The sequence below is a fragment of the Oncorhynchus nerka genome, linkage group LG7 (genome assembly GCF_034236695.1).
Source record: "Oncorhynchus nerka isolate Pitt River linkage group LG7, Oner_Uvic_2.0, whole genome shotgun sequence".
Lineage (NCBI taxonomy): Eukaryota > Metazoa > Chordata > Actinopteri > Salmoniformes > Salmonidae > Oncorhynchus > Oncorhynchus nerka.
This window is the reverse complement of record NC_088402.1, coordinates 17830346-17844524: the sequence shown is the minus strand read 5'-3', so window position 1 is coordinate 17844524 and position 14179 is coordinate 17830346. Positions and strand designations below refer to the sequence as shown.

The 14179-nt window shown below is 43.3% G+C and overlaps 2 protein-coding genes across 2 annotated transcripts; both read left to right on the top strand.

Moving 5' to 3' along the window:
- The first annotated feature begins 1775 nt into the window (after positions 1 to 1775).
- Positions 1776 to 4005, top strand: LOC115131271 (homeobox protein Hox-A2a-like). Its single transcript, XM_029662852.2, has 2 exons — positions 1776 to 2256; positions 2905 to 4005. Exons 1-2 carry the CDS (start codon positions 1893 to 1895, stop codon positions 3666 to 3668), a joined length of 1128 nt encoding a protein of 375 aa, XP_029518712.1. The 5' UTR covers positions 1776 to 1892; the 3' UTR covers positions 3669 to 4005.
- A 3815-nt stretch (positions 4006 to 7820) lies between these two features.
- hoxa1a (homeobox A1a) lies at positions 7821 to 9755 on the top strand. The gene is made up of 2 exons (XM_029665398.2): positions 7821 to 8436; positions 9385 to 9755. The coding sequence occupies exons 1-2, from the start codon at positions 7821 to 7823 to the stop codon at positions 9753 to 9755; spliced, it is 987 nt and encodes a 328-aa protein (XP_029521258.1).
- Positions 9756 to 14179: the final 4424 nt, after the last annotated feature.

Here is a 14179-nt window from a genome sequence, read left to right as displayed (position 1 = left end):
AAATGCAATGGAGATGTTGGTTTAGCCTACTCACCGTTACGCGCATTATCGCCCATCTGCTACATTTTCCTTGTACTTTTAATGTCTTAAAACACCCTTTAAGCGACAGAAAAGCTGTGATTGCAAACAGAAACGTGTTCTAATCTGAGTGGCCAGTGTTTCTTCCCGCTTCCTGGCTGCATTTGATCCAGGGGAGAGTTAGAAGCCTTAAATGTGTTCTGAGGGCACGGAGCTGTCAGACCTTTTAGCAAGTAAGATTGATCGCGCGCAGGCTTCCAGGATTCTTTGTTTGGTATATAAGCAATAAACTGAGCAAGGCCTACCACTTATTTTTCTCCTCTCTCCAACTCACTATTCCAGTTTTTTTTCTAAAGAAAACACATAGCTACTTCCTGGCTGTTTGACAAAAAACATCCCAAATGTGTCTTTCACAGATTGTACTGGACGTGCAAATGACCAAACACTGTGGGAGCTGCTCAGTCAATACACATGTCCTTCTACAGAATCTCCCTGCAATGTATTCGTTAAAACGACCTATTCCCATGGCAGGTTTGGTTTATACTGTGCAATAAAACAAAGGGGTATTAAAAATGTGTGAGAAAAAAGGATCAAATGTAAAGAGGATCATTTTCTCCATTCTTGCACTTGTCCACCCACCACCCACCACCCACCACACCTGGCCTCAGACGCCTTCTAAAACCTCCCATATCCGGCGAAAACCCGCAAGAGAAGCAGCATAAAGACCAGACCAGAATATTTTTTAGAATATCGGTCAACCTTACTTTAGTGAACCCGGGAGTACTATGCAGAGTGGTGTATGTGCTGTCTTTTATAGAGGTAGAGAACGAGTAACGGTTCCCAAAGCATTGTGGACTAAAGTGAAGCAGAACATGATTGGTATGCAGATGCACAATTTGCTTAATTTGACATTTGAAATATATTTTTTTGCATTAGGTTCGTATCATTGTATAAAATCCGATTGCCAATACATACACCACGCTATTTGGGTACTTGGGTGTGTGCGCGCGCGTGCGTATAGGCTATTTGGGTATTTGGGTGTTATGCACAATATTTCACTTCTTCATGTGTAATGAATGTATTGCACACAAGTGGGTGACAGTAACATGGCATCGTAGTGAGCATTAGCCACAATAAGTATGACTCTAAGTTCCCAGTTGTGTGTATCAATGTATGAGCCTTGCCTATATAGCCCATAGATGCTTGTATTGAACAGAACGTCTTTGAACACAGTCTATATGGTTAGCTCTACCGCTTTGGAACACATTGGATTGTTGGGTCTTGTTTCTGTCAGGAGCCCTCAGTATTAGTTTTTGCGGTGTTTTCCCTGACGGAACTCTACATGAATGGCTAAATTTGCTAATGACCGCAGGCATAGCATGTAGCTAGCTATTGGCGTGATTTGCGTGATTTGCGTGGCGCGGGGCGTTCTCTATTGACATACTCAACACCAGAAAAGAAGAGTGCACGAGCAAGTGTAGCTACTTCCCTGTCACAGCGCGCAGGCGGCCATTCTAAAAACACATTTATAGCTTAGTGGAGTTGACTGGGGGGGGGGTTAAGGGACGAGACAAAGGTGTAAATAAAAACAGCCTTCCCCGCATAGACGAGGCGTTCTTTACCAGAGTTTTTAGATCAATCAAGCAGACAGTGGCTTCTTTTGATTAAACCCCAAATTGTCATTGGGCAGAAGTAATCATGTGACAGGCAGTTCATTCCAATTTCCACCTTGTCTCCATGAATTCAATAGTTTAATAGCAGCTCGTTCACCATACGGCAGTAATCAGTGAATTTGAAAAAGTCTATCTTTCTCATTGAGCCGCGACAAATAAAAATACACGCAGCAAACTTTCCCCGGCTCGCAGTGACCGGAGATGAATTACGAATTCGAGCGAGAGAGCGGTTTTATCAATAGTCAGCCGTCGCTTGCTGAGTGCCTGACATCTTTCCCCCCTGTCGGTGATTCATTTCAAAGTTCATCAATCAAGAGTTCGACGCTTTCACGCTCGACACTGATTCCTCCTCCTTTTGAGCAGACCATTCCCAGCCTCAACCCGGGAAGCCACCCGAGGCACAGCCGGCCCAGACTCAGTCCGGATGGATGCTGCCCGCTGCCCACCGCCTCCCTACCCCCGGAATACCCCTGGATGCGAGAGAAGAAAGCCTCCAAGAAGAATCACCTGCCGACTTCCACGGCGACAGCCATAACGACTGGACCTGTATGCTTCTCCCCGAAAGGTGGGTGGTTTTTATGGGGCAATTTAAAGTGTCGAGATTTTTATGCAGAATGCACGTTCTAAGCACCTGAAGGAGTGGTAATAGGCTAGTCATTACCAAGTTGCATATTCGACATTAATTACGCATTGGGATCAACATATTTTTTACTCTACTTCTCCTGAAAGTTTGGGAAAATGTAAGTAATTTAAAATCATGAATTTGATTTCCACGCTGTCCTTCCTCGCCGAGCAGTGCCAGAGTTCTGATGTGTGACAGTAATGAAGAGTGATGGACTAGTGTTGCGGTGCGGGGCAGCTGGGGCATTCATTAGTATATCAGCTAGCCTACACCGGCCTGGACTACACTACCGCTTTCTCTCTCTGCTGTATTTTGAGGGGAAATTAGGTACATATGGTGCACTATAGGACTTATTGTAATAGTGTGCATTTATTTATCAATATCCATATTGCAATAATATTTGTGGGTAAAGGGATGCATTGGGTGCTGCTCTGAATGAGCGGCCATTTTGCTGAAGTGGCCACTGTGTGGAATAGGCTACTTACTCTCTGGTGGTTTGTGTCTATTCGGGCGTAATATGTGCATTATCAAGTAATTGTTGCTCATGTTGAAATGCTTCTTAATCTTATGGTTTATGTGCTGCTGTTTCAGGCTCCCCTGAGATTCTAGAAAGTGGAGGAGGAGGGGGAGGGGGCTCCCGGCGGTTGAGGACTGCATACACCAACACACAGCTCCTGGAACTGGAGAAGGAGTTCCACTTCAACAAGTATCTGTGCCGACCGAGAAGGGTGGAGATAGCCGCCCTGCTGGACCTCACCGAGCGGCAGGTCAAAGTGTGGTTCCAGAACCGCCGGATGAAGCACAAGAGGCAGACCCAATGCAAGGAGAACCACAATGGCGAAGGGAAAGGACTGAGCGCCGGGGACGGAATCCAGAGCAACGACGAGGAGGATGATGGCTCGCTGTTTGAGCAGAGCCTCAATACAGTGACCGGGGCCCTTATGGAAAGAGAGGCCTGCTCCTTTCAGCATAACTCGCTGGGCTCTTCCCAGCAGCTCCAGAATGTTGGTCCGCACAATGGCGAGGCCCAAAGTTATACAGTTTCGCCACTGAGTAGCAATGACAAAAATCTGAAACATTTTCTCAACCCGTCACCCACTGTTCCAGGCTGCGTGCCAACAATAGGCTCTGCAACTGGCCCGGACAATGGCGGCAGTCCCGCGGCCCTGGACGTCTCAATACACGACTTCCAAGTATTCTCCTCGGATTCTTGCCTTCACCTCTCCGATGCCGCTTCGCCCAGTTTGTCAGAATCCCTGGACAGCCCCGTGGACAATCTGGACATATCTACGGACAGCTTCTACTTTTTCTCGGAGTCACTAACTACAATCGACTTGCAACATCTGAGCTATTGAAATCAATCACAAATAGAACAAGACTTTCAAACCGGAACATTTAAAGAATCCAAACTCTGGTTTAACTATGAATTTAATTTTGGTGGTTGTTTTACGCCTATATGATAGGCACATTTTATTTTTATTTATTAATTGATTAGTCGATTAATTCAAGGTAAGAGTCTGGACAAATATACAGTTGTGGCTTGTAATTAAAATAACAAATTGATTTCTCAAGATGCAATTTGTGTAAAGGTGCACAATAATATGAATTCTGGTCATTTTATTTTTGTATAGCTTACAATTCCATTACTATTTTTGTTAGAAATAAATCTGACTTACCATAAGGAAATTGCAAGATTGTGTACAGTTATTATTATCCAAACCGTTTTATGAAGTGTAAAGTGTAATTTGGATCAAATATATATTTGTCCAAAAAATAGAAAGGAGGAATAACCAATCGATTACATGTTAATTAGTTCATCCTGAATACACATTTACTATCGTTAATTTGCAAGTCAAAATAGTCTGATGAAAGCAGGCCAATATAGCCTGATCTCTGAGTATGAATTCTATAGTAATTCTAAGAAATGCCTGGTTTATATTATATTGTAAGCATAACATTTCCTGGGATAAAAAATAACAAACACAAATCTTCATCGATGAGGTTTAATAATCTCAATGCACCAATTTAGAGCCATTGAGATTGTATTCTGTTTATGTCCATTTCAAATTAGCACCTTTAAAATTATTTTCACAGATGTAAATAGCGGTGGAATTCTAGAATTAAGTTTATATTAGTTCATTTTTTTTTTGAATAAAAACATAATCTTACAATTTTGAATCAGAAACTATTTAGAAAACTTTTCTGGTCCAATTTCATGTAACTTCATGTTATACAACAGACCATAAGCTTACCTACTACAGTATATTTTGAATAAATGTCCTCTTTTACTTGCTCTGGTTGTAAAGTTAGTAGAATTGTAAACATGGTAGGCTAGCAATAGCATGGCTCCCTGTAGTGCGAGCTCCCAGTGCTGGGTGCATGGGGAGGCAAATGCTCCGGCCATGTTTTCCGAGCTCATAAATCAAACCCCGTCATTAATAAGAATGGCATCAAAGAGACCAATTGTGATGTATAACGCACAAATAAAATGTTTTTGGATGGGATTCGCAATTCGAAGCCAAAAACGCGGAAGCTTTGTAGGCTTTTGGTAATAATTCATTTTTATAGCTGTTCAAATACAGCGCGCGGTCTCTCCAAGCATGCAGGGAAGCGGGCAGCAGAAGCATGTCACCCCTCGTGCTATAAGTAGTCTATTTCAAAACAGGCTGCTGCAGGCCTATACATTAGTATTCATTTTAAACTTTTTATATTTTCTAAAAATAGCTCTAATGCATTTAATGATTGGGGAACAGTGTAGGCCTATGCCAAGAAATACATTTGGTTAAATTGGGATTTTCATAAGAATAATCTATTAGGGCAAAATGGCTTTCGGCTATAAATGTGTTTTGTTCTTGCAGAAATATATTTATCCACAGTCCTGGAGAAATGTGTGTATTGACCATTTCACTGTGCAAGTTGTATGAAATTTGAGTAGAATGATTACATTCCTACACCACTCAACATGCTTATGCTTGTGGGCATACTAACCACCGGTTGCTACATAGCATGGATCGATCATTAAACGTATCATTGCAAAGTTAAGTGCATAGCCTTATTACATTTAACTGGAGTGACGTTTAGCCAATATTTAACTTCCTAAAAACAAACTGGCAGTGGGTGTGTATAGGCTATGCACATATGCGAAGAGGAAAGCTGCTATATAAGCCTAGGCTATACAACTCTGGTCCAACGCGGGCTTTCCTTTCCAAAGGCTGGTAACGAAATCATTCCGAAACAATGCGCCTTTTCTCTCCCCATTCCATGTTCGCACAAAGCGTATTCTGGAACGTTCATTGCCTGGGGAAGAGATTCAATGCTGTGTGCACCGTTGTAGAGATAGAGAGATGATGAAGGGAGAAAATGGAAGAGTAAGGAAGGAGTGTGATACTTTCTTGCATTTCTTAGAATTAAGAGTCTTGTAGTGTCAGTCCGTTTTTATGCTAAATGTAAGATAGGCCCTATCAGCGTTCATACGGGTTGTGCTCTAGAAGCTCAATGTGAGCTAATCTACTACCGCGGGGGAAATACTGCTGAGAAGGAAAAGAGGCTGTTGTAAGAATGACCGACACTAGGCCATACGGTCCTCTCATCATCCAGTAGGGGCGCAAACCCCTCTCCCCTCTTCTCACTCTACCCTCGTCCTCTCTCTGTCTTTGTTAAAGTGTGAGTGTGATATGTGCCCTTCTGATATGTGTCTATCTGTGTGCGATAACAATGATCATACAGTTCAGCTTGCAACTGATTTTGAAACATCATGTCACATGTCTTTGTGACGTTATATAAAAACATAGTTTGTGACTATGATGGAGCCTATATGACTTGGGTTTTGTGTGTGTGTGTGTGTGTGTGTGTGTGTGTGTGTGTGTGTGTGTGTGTGTGTGTGTGTGTGTGTGTGTGTGTGTGTGAGAGAGAGAGAGAGAGAGATATGCTATGTGCCCACTGCCCACAAAATTAGGTGGAAACTGAGCTGCACATCCTAACCTCATGTCAAATGTATGACCATAATTCCCTCAGATTACACAGACCCACAAAGAATTTGAAAACAAATCTAATTTGGATAAACTCCCATATATACTAGGTAAAATAACACAGTGTGCCATCACAGCAGAAATATGTGTGACCTGTTGCCACAAGCAAAGAGCAACCATTGAAGAACAAACCCCTACTTGAATAATTATTTGTACATTGTTACAACACTGTCCATAGCCAGTAATATTACCTTTGACATGTCTCTATTCATTTGAATCTTTTGTGAGTGTAATGTTAACTATTAATTTCTGATGGTTTATTTAACTTCTGTTTGTCATCTATTCCACTTGCTTTGGCAATGTAAACATGTTTCCCATGCCAATAAATCCGTGTGTATTCAATTGAGAGAGCTTAGCACCAGGACTGGTTGTACCTCACCCTATATTTGACCCTTTCTCTGCAACAGTATATTTCATCACCATTCATTTCTCAAACGGTCTCATAACAGGATAATCAAGCAGCAGTTTCTCCTCAGGCTGTAGGAGCCTTACAACACAGACCTCACAATATTAAATCAGCTGATCACTTGATCACGAGAGGAACCTACACTGTAGACTGTCCTTTGGAGCAACACTATTAAAACGGTGTCACTATGTTTCTTGGTGATGGGTCAACTCTGTGGTCTTCAAATATCATCGTGGGGCTTAGCTAGCCTGCCTCAAAGAAATCTAAACCCTACAATGCCTCTGTCCCTCTATCAACGCAGAGATGAGGTCAAACGACGGGGAAGTCCTTGATACATAAGTGATGTATACAGACCCCAATCTAGTGAAATAACATAATGCACGTTGAATCCTGTTGAATAGGCCCACGGGTATGGTAAGTTGCAGTTGAGAGGGACTCACGTCTCCATGCCAACCAGCTGATGGTATTAACACACAGTCTCTTATCTTTCTCTCTCTCTCTCTCTCTCTCTCTCTCTCTCTCTCTCTCTCTCTCAAAATACATTCAGTTATGTTTCCATATCCCCCTGTTCATCTTGAAATGCCACCTTACCTCGTGCATACTGAAGAAACAGAGTAGGTCATTTTCCTGGAGGGTCTGGGATAGCCTATAACTATTCTCCAGACAGTCATCCGAGCTGGGCAGGCTGTAGAGTGGATGCCGTATTTGCTGTTCCCCGCTCTACATGCGACCTGAGCGCTGTCTGCGGTGTCTGCCTCCGGGCTCATTGTTTGCTCGGCCAATACATTAGTGCCGAAGCACGTCACCTTGATCGACGAGCGCTTGGAATTTAAATACCCACTCAGACACCAATCTGTCACAGCTAAGGGGACAGGGCCAAGCAGCTCACTGGCTGACCCGGTCCACGTGACCACCCACCGTTTCATTGATATCGCCCTGTGTTGCCCCCTCCCTTATCTGATAAGGCAGGGAACCGGTAAGGTGGCACGGTCACCCAGGGTGAGACAAGGAGAGATTCATCAGAAGACCGGGCCTTTTGTGGACGGTCTCAGTCCCGCTGAGACAATGCTACAATGAGCAGCTTCTTAGATTACTCTGTGATGAGCGGCGACGGCGGGTCCTGCTCAGTCAGGGCTTTCCACTCAGACCACGGAATTACTACATTCCAGTCCTGCGCAGTCACCGTGAACAACTGTGGGGCGGATGAGCGCTTCATGCCCAATAGGTCTTCCCCGGATGGCATCCCTCACCAAACGGGGTCCTACCAGACTCCTACTGGCTCTCTGGGTTTAGCCTATGGGGCCCATCCTGCCTGCGGCTCGGGCTATGGACCCCAGGGCTTCTGTGCCACCTACAACCATTACGCACTGAACCAGGAAGTGGACTCGGCCACGGGTTTCCCCCAGTGCGCCCCATTAATGTACTCCGGCAACATTTCCTCGTCCATGGTACCGCAGCATCGCCAAGGTTACGGGGGAGCGCCCCTGGGTCAGCTCCAGTACGCTCACGCCACCTATGGTGGCGGGCACGAGCAGGCGAACCTGCCTCCTTTCTCTGGGTGCTCAAACCCGCTGTCACCCCTGCACGCGGCCCACCTTGACTCGTGCTGCTCGCCCCTGTCCTCCGAGAGCGCCTCCAACGCACAGACCTTCGATTGGATGAAAGTGAAGAGGAACCCGCCCAAGACAGGTGGGTGCCGTACCATGCATAAGTTGACAGATGAATGCACCTCTCATAAACCCAAATGTAGAGTGTGAGTAATAGATCGATTGGCCGCCTCTTATTAGTGGAACAGGTGTAGTAAAGACACATTTTGGAGGAAGTAACCCAAGTGCAGAGTGGAGGATGAAGGTTTGGCCATTGCAGTTTCAAATAGATATGATTTCACAATGACACGCTGACACAACACCACAATGTCATGGCAGCCATTCTGACGCCACATAGATCGTATCCAAATTACGCATGGTGAGTGACATTATGGAACGCTTCTTAGATGCAACAACATGGCATTCAGTTCTATGGTATTCAGCTCTCAAGTTGGCCAAACTAAACGTCCTTTAGGACGTGTTTTGAAGTGTTGGGCCATATATAATTACCAGTTGTAAGCCTGAGTTGTAGGCCTGGTAAGCTATTGGTATGGTGTCTGGTTTGTCTTGGGTGTGATATCTGGAATGCATGGAACATTTTGGGGTGTTGGAGAAAGTGGACATCTAAGCAGGCATCTAATACCCACGCATGACGCGTGAAAACGGTGATGAACTGTTTGCCTTTCGTAAAATATTGAATACAAAGTAACGAAGCATTCCACTGATGTCATCATAAGTGATTTGAGCATGCATGAAAGGTTGAATGCGTGAAAATTAACATGTCACAAAGTAATTGTGGCAATGTTTACATTGTTGTACATTTGAACATATACATTTGAACTACTTTTAGTTATGTTAACTTCTGGCGATCAAAAAGGTGGATTTAAACCACTGTGCGTAAAAATGACAGTACCTTTCCAAACATGTGTGCATGGCACACGATTTGTAAGGATCATAGGTTGGGAGAAATGTGTCAGTTCTCCAACTTCCTTGGCCTTATTTAGTCCTGACCTCCAGGTAGCCCTCATGTTCTCCCTTCATTCCTCTACAGGCAGATCAGGGGAGTATGGCTATGGGGGGCAGTCCAACACCGTCCGGACCAACTTCACCACCAAACAACTCACCGAGCTTGAGAAGGAGTTCCACTTCAACAAGTATTTGACCCGCGCGCGGCGCGTGGAGATCGCGGCAGCGCTTCAGCTGAACGAGACTCAGGTCAAAATCTGGTTCCAGAACCGCCGGATGAAACAGAAGAAGCGCGAGAAGGAATGCCTGGTGCCCACCAATGCCGCAGTGTCAGACCCGAGGGATAGCTGCCCGGAAAAAGCAGCTGGATCTGAGAAGTCCCTCTCCGCCCCCTCCACCCCATCTCCAGCCTCTTCAACAGTGTCCTCTGGGGTTGACCCATACTCCTCCAGTTAAATAATTCTTGCCGCGTGGCAACGGTCTACATATAGTAAATATAATATACAAGTCCTAATTCGGATAGGTTAAATTAATTTGAACAAGGTAAATATAAAAATGTATGCACTACTTGGGGGATTTTGAGACAATGAGATTGGGCTATTGTCCTGGCTACGTGGTTCATCTATGGTGTGTTGTAATTTGTGGTTTAAACAGGGTAACACATCTGACCAGTTCATGGAGTTGTGAGTTCAAATCTGTCAGATTTCTATTCCAATTGTTCGTTCATGTGTAGAGTATTCATAGTGCACATGGGATACTTTCCCAAGTCAAATGCTGCAGAGTGTACCATTGCTCCACAACGAGCTGGATTTATAACCTACACAAGCTGCACAACGAAACAAATACCTCATGTGTGCCAGATTGATTCATTAGACAGTGCAGCACTACTTTCGCAGACTGTTTGCACTAGGAGTTGTGTTTTACGCACAATCAGCCAGGAGAACTCTTATGTGTGGAATCACTGCTGGCACATTCTTAGAATACCTCCCGAATCATTTTCAAACCTGTGTTTCCGACCTGTGTTTGTACTATCCTAGTGTCGCGAGTGTCAATCTGAATGTATTGTGTGAGGTTTGCATGATACGCCAAGCTTTCATGTAGCCTATACTTGATTGGACACTGAGTTTTATCAGTTTGGAGACCGATGATGACGTATGTCGTATAAGGCTTGTCTGTTACTATTTATTCGAGCAGAGCACATGTAAAGGGTTTTTCAGCGCGATGTTTACGGGTCAAAATATGTGTATTAAAGTGCTTTTGCCTCTACGACATTTTCTGGATGTATGTTTATTGTGGCTAAAAGGATGATCATAGGCCTTTTTCTCGCCATGCATGACCAAGCATTCAAATTTGGATCTCTCGTCAAAATGGAACAGAGCCCATTTCTGTCAAAGGAGACCCGTGGAAAGTGGAAGACATGACCCATATGCCCCTAGATGCTACTACAATAGTGTTATTCGTATATGATAGCATTGCAAGTGTACTTGTATACAGGCCTCTGAGAATGACCCGACTATAGTAATCGACTACAATACAATAGCTTAAGGTTTCTCATGTCCGAAGTTCAACGTCATTATCTCTCCAGCATAGGGCTTTATGTGTTCCAGTTTAAACGTTGTCAGTGCATGCAGCCGTGCGCACTCCCGTCCCATGGGTTAAAGCATTATTGGCATAATAAAGGCATGTTTTTCCACGGAGGGGATGAGAGCGCAGACGTCAGTGGCATTCGCGATGACAACCTTATCGAGCTGCTGGCTTATTGAAGGGACAAAAAAAGGTAATAGATTAAAACATCGAGAGGAGGATATTGACAAGGATGAGCCCCTCTGCCCCTCTGCTCATTTTCGGTGTGTCTGTCAGGCTCCTCAAGGTACCAGAGATGTGTGGCATCTCCCCCTGACGGCATAAGGCTGGGAAAGGATACGTCAGAACGGATGCTCTAGATCCACGGTTGAATATGGGCAGAGACTTGGCTTCGGCAGTACATAAGGTGCAGGTACAAATATTGCAATGTGCTAGATGACGTGTCAAGTACCAACGGTGTGCGATGGGAGTCATGCGCTTTCGGATCCCCTGTCCACATTGAGAAGGACACATAGAGGACAGATGTAGGCCTATGTCCATTGATCTATTAGATAGATGTAGGCCTATGTCCAATAAATACAGAGAAATGTCAATATGTTCATGCATTACATGTAAGTGGTCATACGGGAAGATGCGTGTCTGTCATAATGACTGGAGAGTATAAAGTCAGCAATGAAGTCAGGAGCTCCCTCTCTCTCTCTCTCACACACACACACACACACACACGCACACACACACACACACACACACACACACACACACACACACACACACACACACACACACACACACACACACACACACACACACACACGCACACGCACACACACACACACACACACACACACACACACACACACACACACACTGTTTCTTGTGCTTCATCTCCCATTAGCGATGTTGAATCAAACAATCATACAAACACAGCGGACCTATATATTTTCAAATGTTGACTGGGTTTAGTGTGTATTATTTGGACACACGTGGGCTGGTACTTACACCTTTATTGTTCCTCATTTCAATAGCTTCCATTGAGGAAAATAAATATATGAATATGATATGAAAATAAACCAAAATAGTAAGCCACTTCACCGTCCTCACCACTCTCACACCGAACACACCCACAGTTCCATTTAACCTGCCTTTTTCTTTTATATTTTGAATTTGAATTGCAACCATGAATATTTGGTTAGTTGCTGTTGGAAAGTGGCAAAGGCAAATATTGGTATGAATTGGATGAGTTTCAAGCTGCCACAAAACAGTAAGTTTACACACTGGTCTAAAACGAGGGATTTTTCTTTAAAGAACTGTTACTTATTCTGAACACTCCACGTTACGTTTTTCAGGCAAAACATGTCTGCTAGCTGAACTCGAGGTTGAAATCCACCTGAGAGAGCTGCTATTGTGCGCTAGGCCTCGCCAGCTAGCTCCGGCTCTCCGGAACCGATTGGACTAGCAACGTAAGTGATGCTGACGTTTCTTTTTCCGTGGAGAGTTTAGGAAACGTTTAGTTATTTCTAATGATAGACATTCTCCTTATTGGTTTGAAATTGGGCCACCATCTGATCAGTTTTGGACAAAAAAAAAGATTGTTTGATTAGACATTGGCATCTTGTCCCATTTTACTTGTTTTGTGAGGGTAAAATCCTGAAAGACACCGTCATTCCTGAATACTAGGGGCGTTTCTGTATAAATAGTCATACATATAAACAACGATGTTCATCAGGGGTTTGGTATTTGTGTTGGTTGATAGACCAGGCCAGTCATGTTTTGTCGGTCGTCTAGCCACTTTCAAACATTGGCCTGCCTACCAGTTAGTTGAGGCCCTAGGCTGTATACACAGTTTAAATATATATGTTATTTAGATATAAATATATGCTATTTTCGTGAACACAATTCTTCTTAAATGTTACATACAATGGTCCATATGTGATCAAAAGTTCCCAATAGTCAATGAATGAACTTGTCGTTTTCTCTGCTCAAAATCTGACCTGCTAATATGACACGTGTTTTCACTGAATGTTACATAGTGAATAGCCTATTTGCATGTTAAATTACGATAACATGTTACACCAATGTTGAGCCTGTAGCATATCCATTTTCAGTAATGCCAATTGATCACAATGTATTAATTTTAAGAGATCATTTTATATAACATTTAATTCCACAAATTTGTCCAATATTATTTTAAAATAAACCTAGACCCTTGTTTTGGTTTCGAATCTTTCGAAATGTAATCAATATCTACAAAATGACCGTTGGTATTATATTTTCTGTTTGCCATGAGGATAGAGAGCTGGCGTCTGTCTCTATATCGTTTGCGTCACCGTGCAGGGCCGTGCTTATGAAATCATTAATGAGATTACTTGTGTAGACTTGTTTAAAACGCCAATAACGCAGGAAGCACAAGGAAATAAGGACATGTATTAACACAGGCCTATTGGAAAATACATATATGTCATTGTAAAACATGTCCACCTAATTGTGCCAGAGTATTAGTCCACAAACAGGGTTTTATTTATTTATTTGTAGTTTGACAATTTGAACCTCAAAATAAATTACATTTATACTATAATGTTCGAGTTTTATCCAAAATAAATGGCCAAAACAGAAAATATAATTTCCAATACTATTTCAAATAAAACGTTGTTCTTACAACATTCATTCGATAATCTTCATACTTCATAGTTGGTCCATGGTTAAATTGTTATTATTATTATTTCATGCAATAATATTACAATATTAGGACAACCTATCAGATATTACTATGGTTAGAGTTACTATACTCAACGTTACTATACTCACTACTATAGTCAACGTAGGCTATCTTTAGCAACTGCTCTACAGCAGTTCTATCTATGATGCATGCTATGATCCATATCTATGTCAGTTTATGATATATAGGCTAGGCCTGTATTCAATTGAATTCAAAATACATAATATTTACCAAAAGAACCCAGCTGTAGGCTATAGGCTACCAACATGTGTCGTTTTTGCCTGGAGTTTCATATCCGTCTGTCTATATGAAGTTTATCCGCTATTCTCTTCTTTCTTTCTGTAGCCTACACGAGGCCTTTGGAACCACTGAACGTTCCCCCACACCAGCAGTAACACCGTATGAACTCTGGGTACCAGGGCGACGAACACAGTATGAACTCTGGGTACCAGGGCGACGAACACCGTATGAACTCTGGGTACCAGGGCGACGAACACCGTATGAACTCTGGGTACCAGGGCGACGAACACAGTATGAACTCTGGGTACCAGGGCGACGAACACCGTATGAACTCTGGGTA

What these genes read in the sequence shown, in the direction of transcription:
- LOC115131271 (XM_029662852.2), top strand. Translation starts at nt 1,893, where the DNA reads ATGAATTACGAATTCGAGCGAGAGAGCGGTTTTATCAATAGTCAGCCG. An exon ending in TGTATGCTTCTCCCCGAAAG is followed by an intron (nt 2,257 to 2,904) that starts GTGGGTGGTTTT and finishes CTGCTGTTTCAG; the next exon opens with GCTCCCCTGAGATTCTAGAA.
- hoxa1a (XM_029665398.2), top strand. Translation starts at nt 7,821, where the DNA reads ATGAGCAGCTTCTTAGATTACTCTGTGATGAGCGGCGACGGCGGGTCC. An exon ending in GAGGAACCCGCCCAAGACAG is followed by an intron (nt 8,437 to 9,384) that starts GTGGGTGCCGTA and finishes ATTCCTCTACAG; the next exon opens with GCAGATCAGGGGAGTATGGC.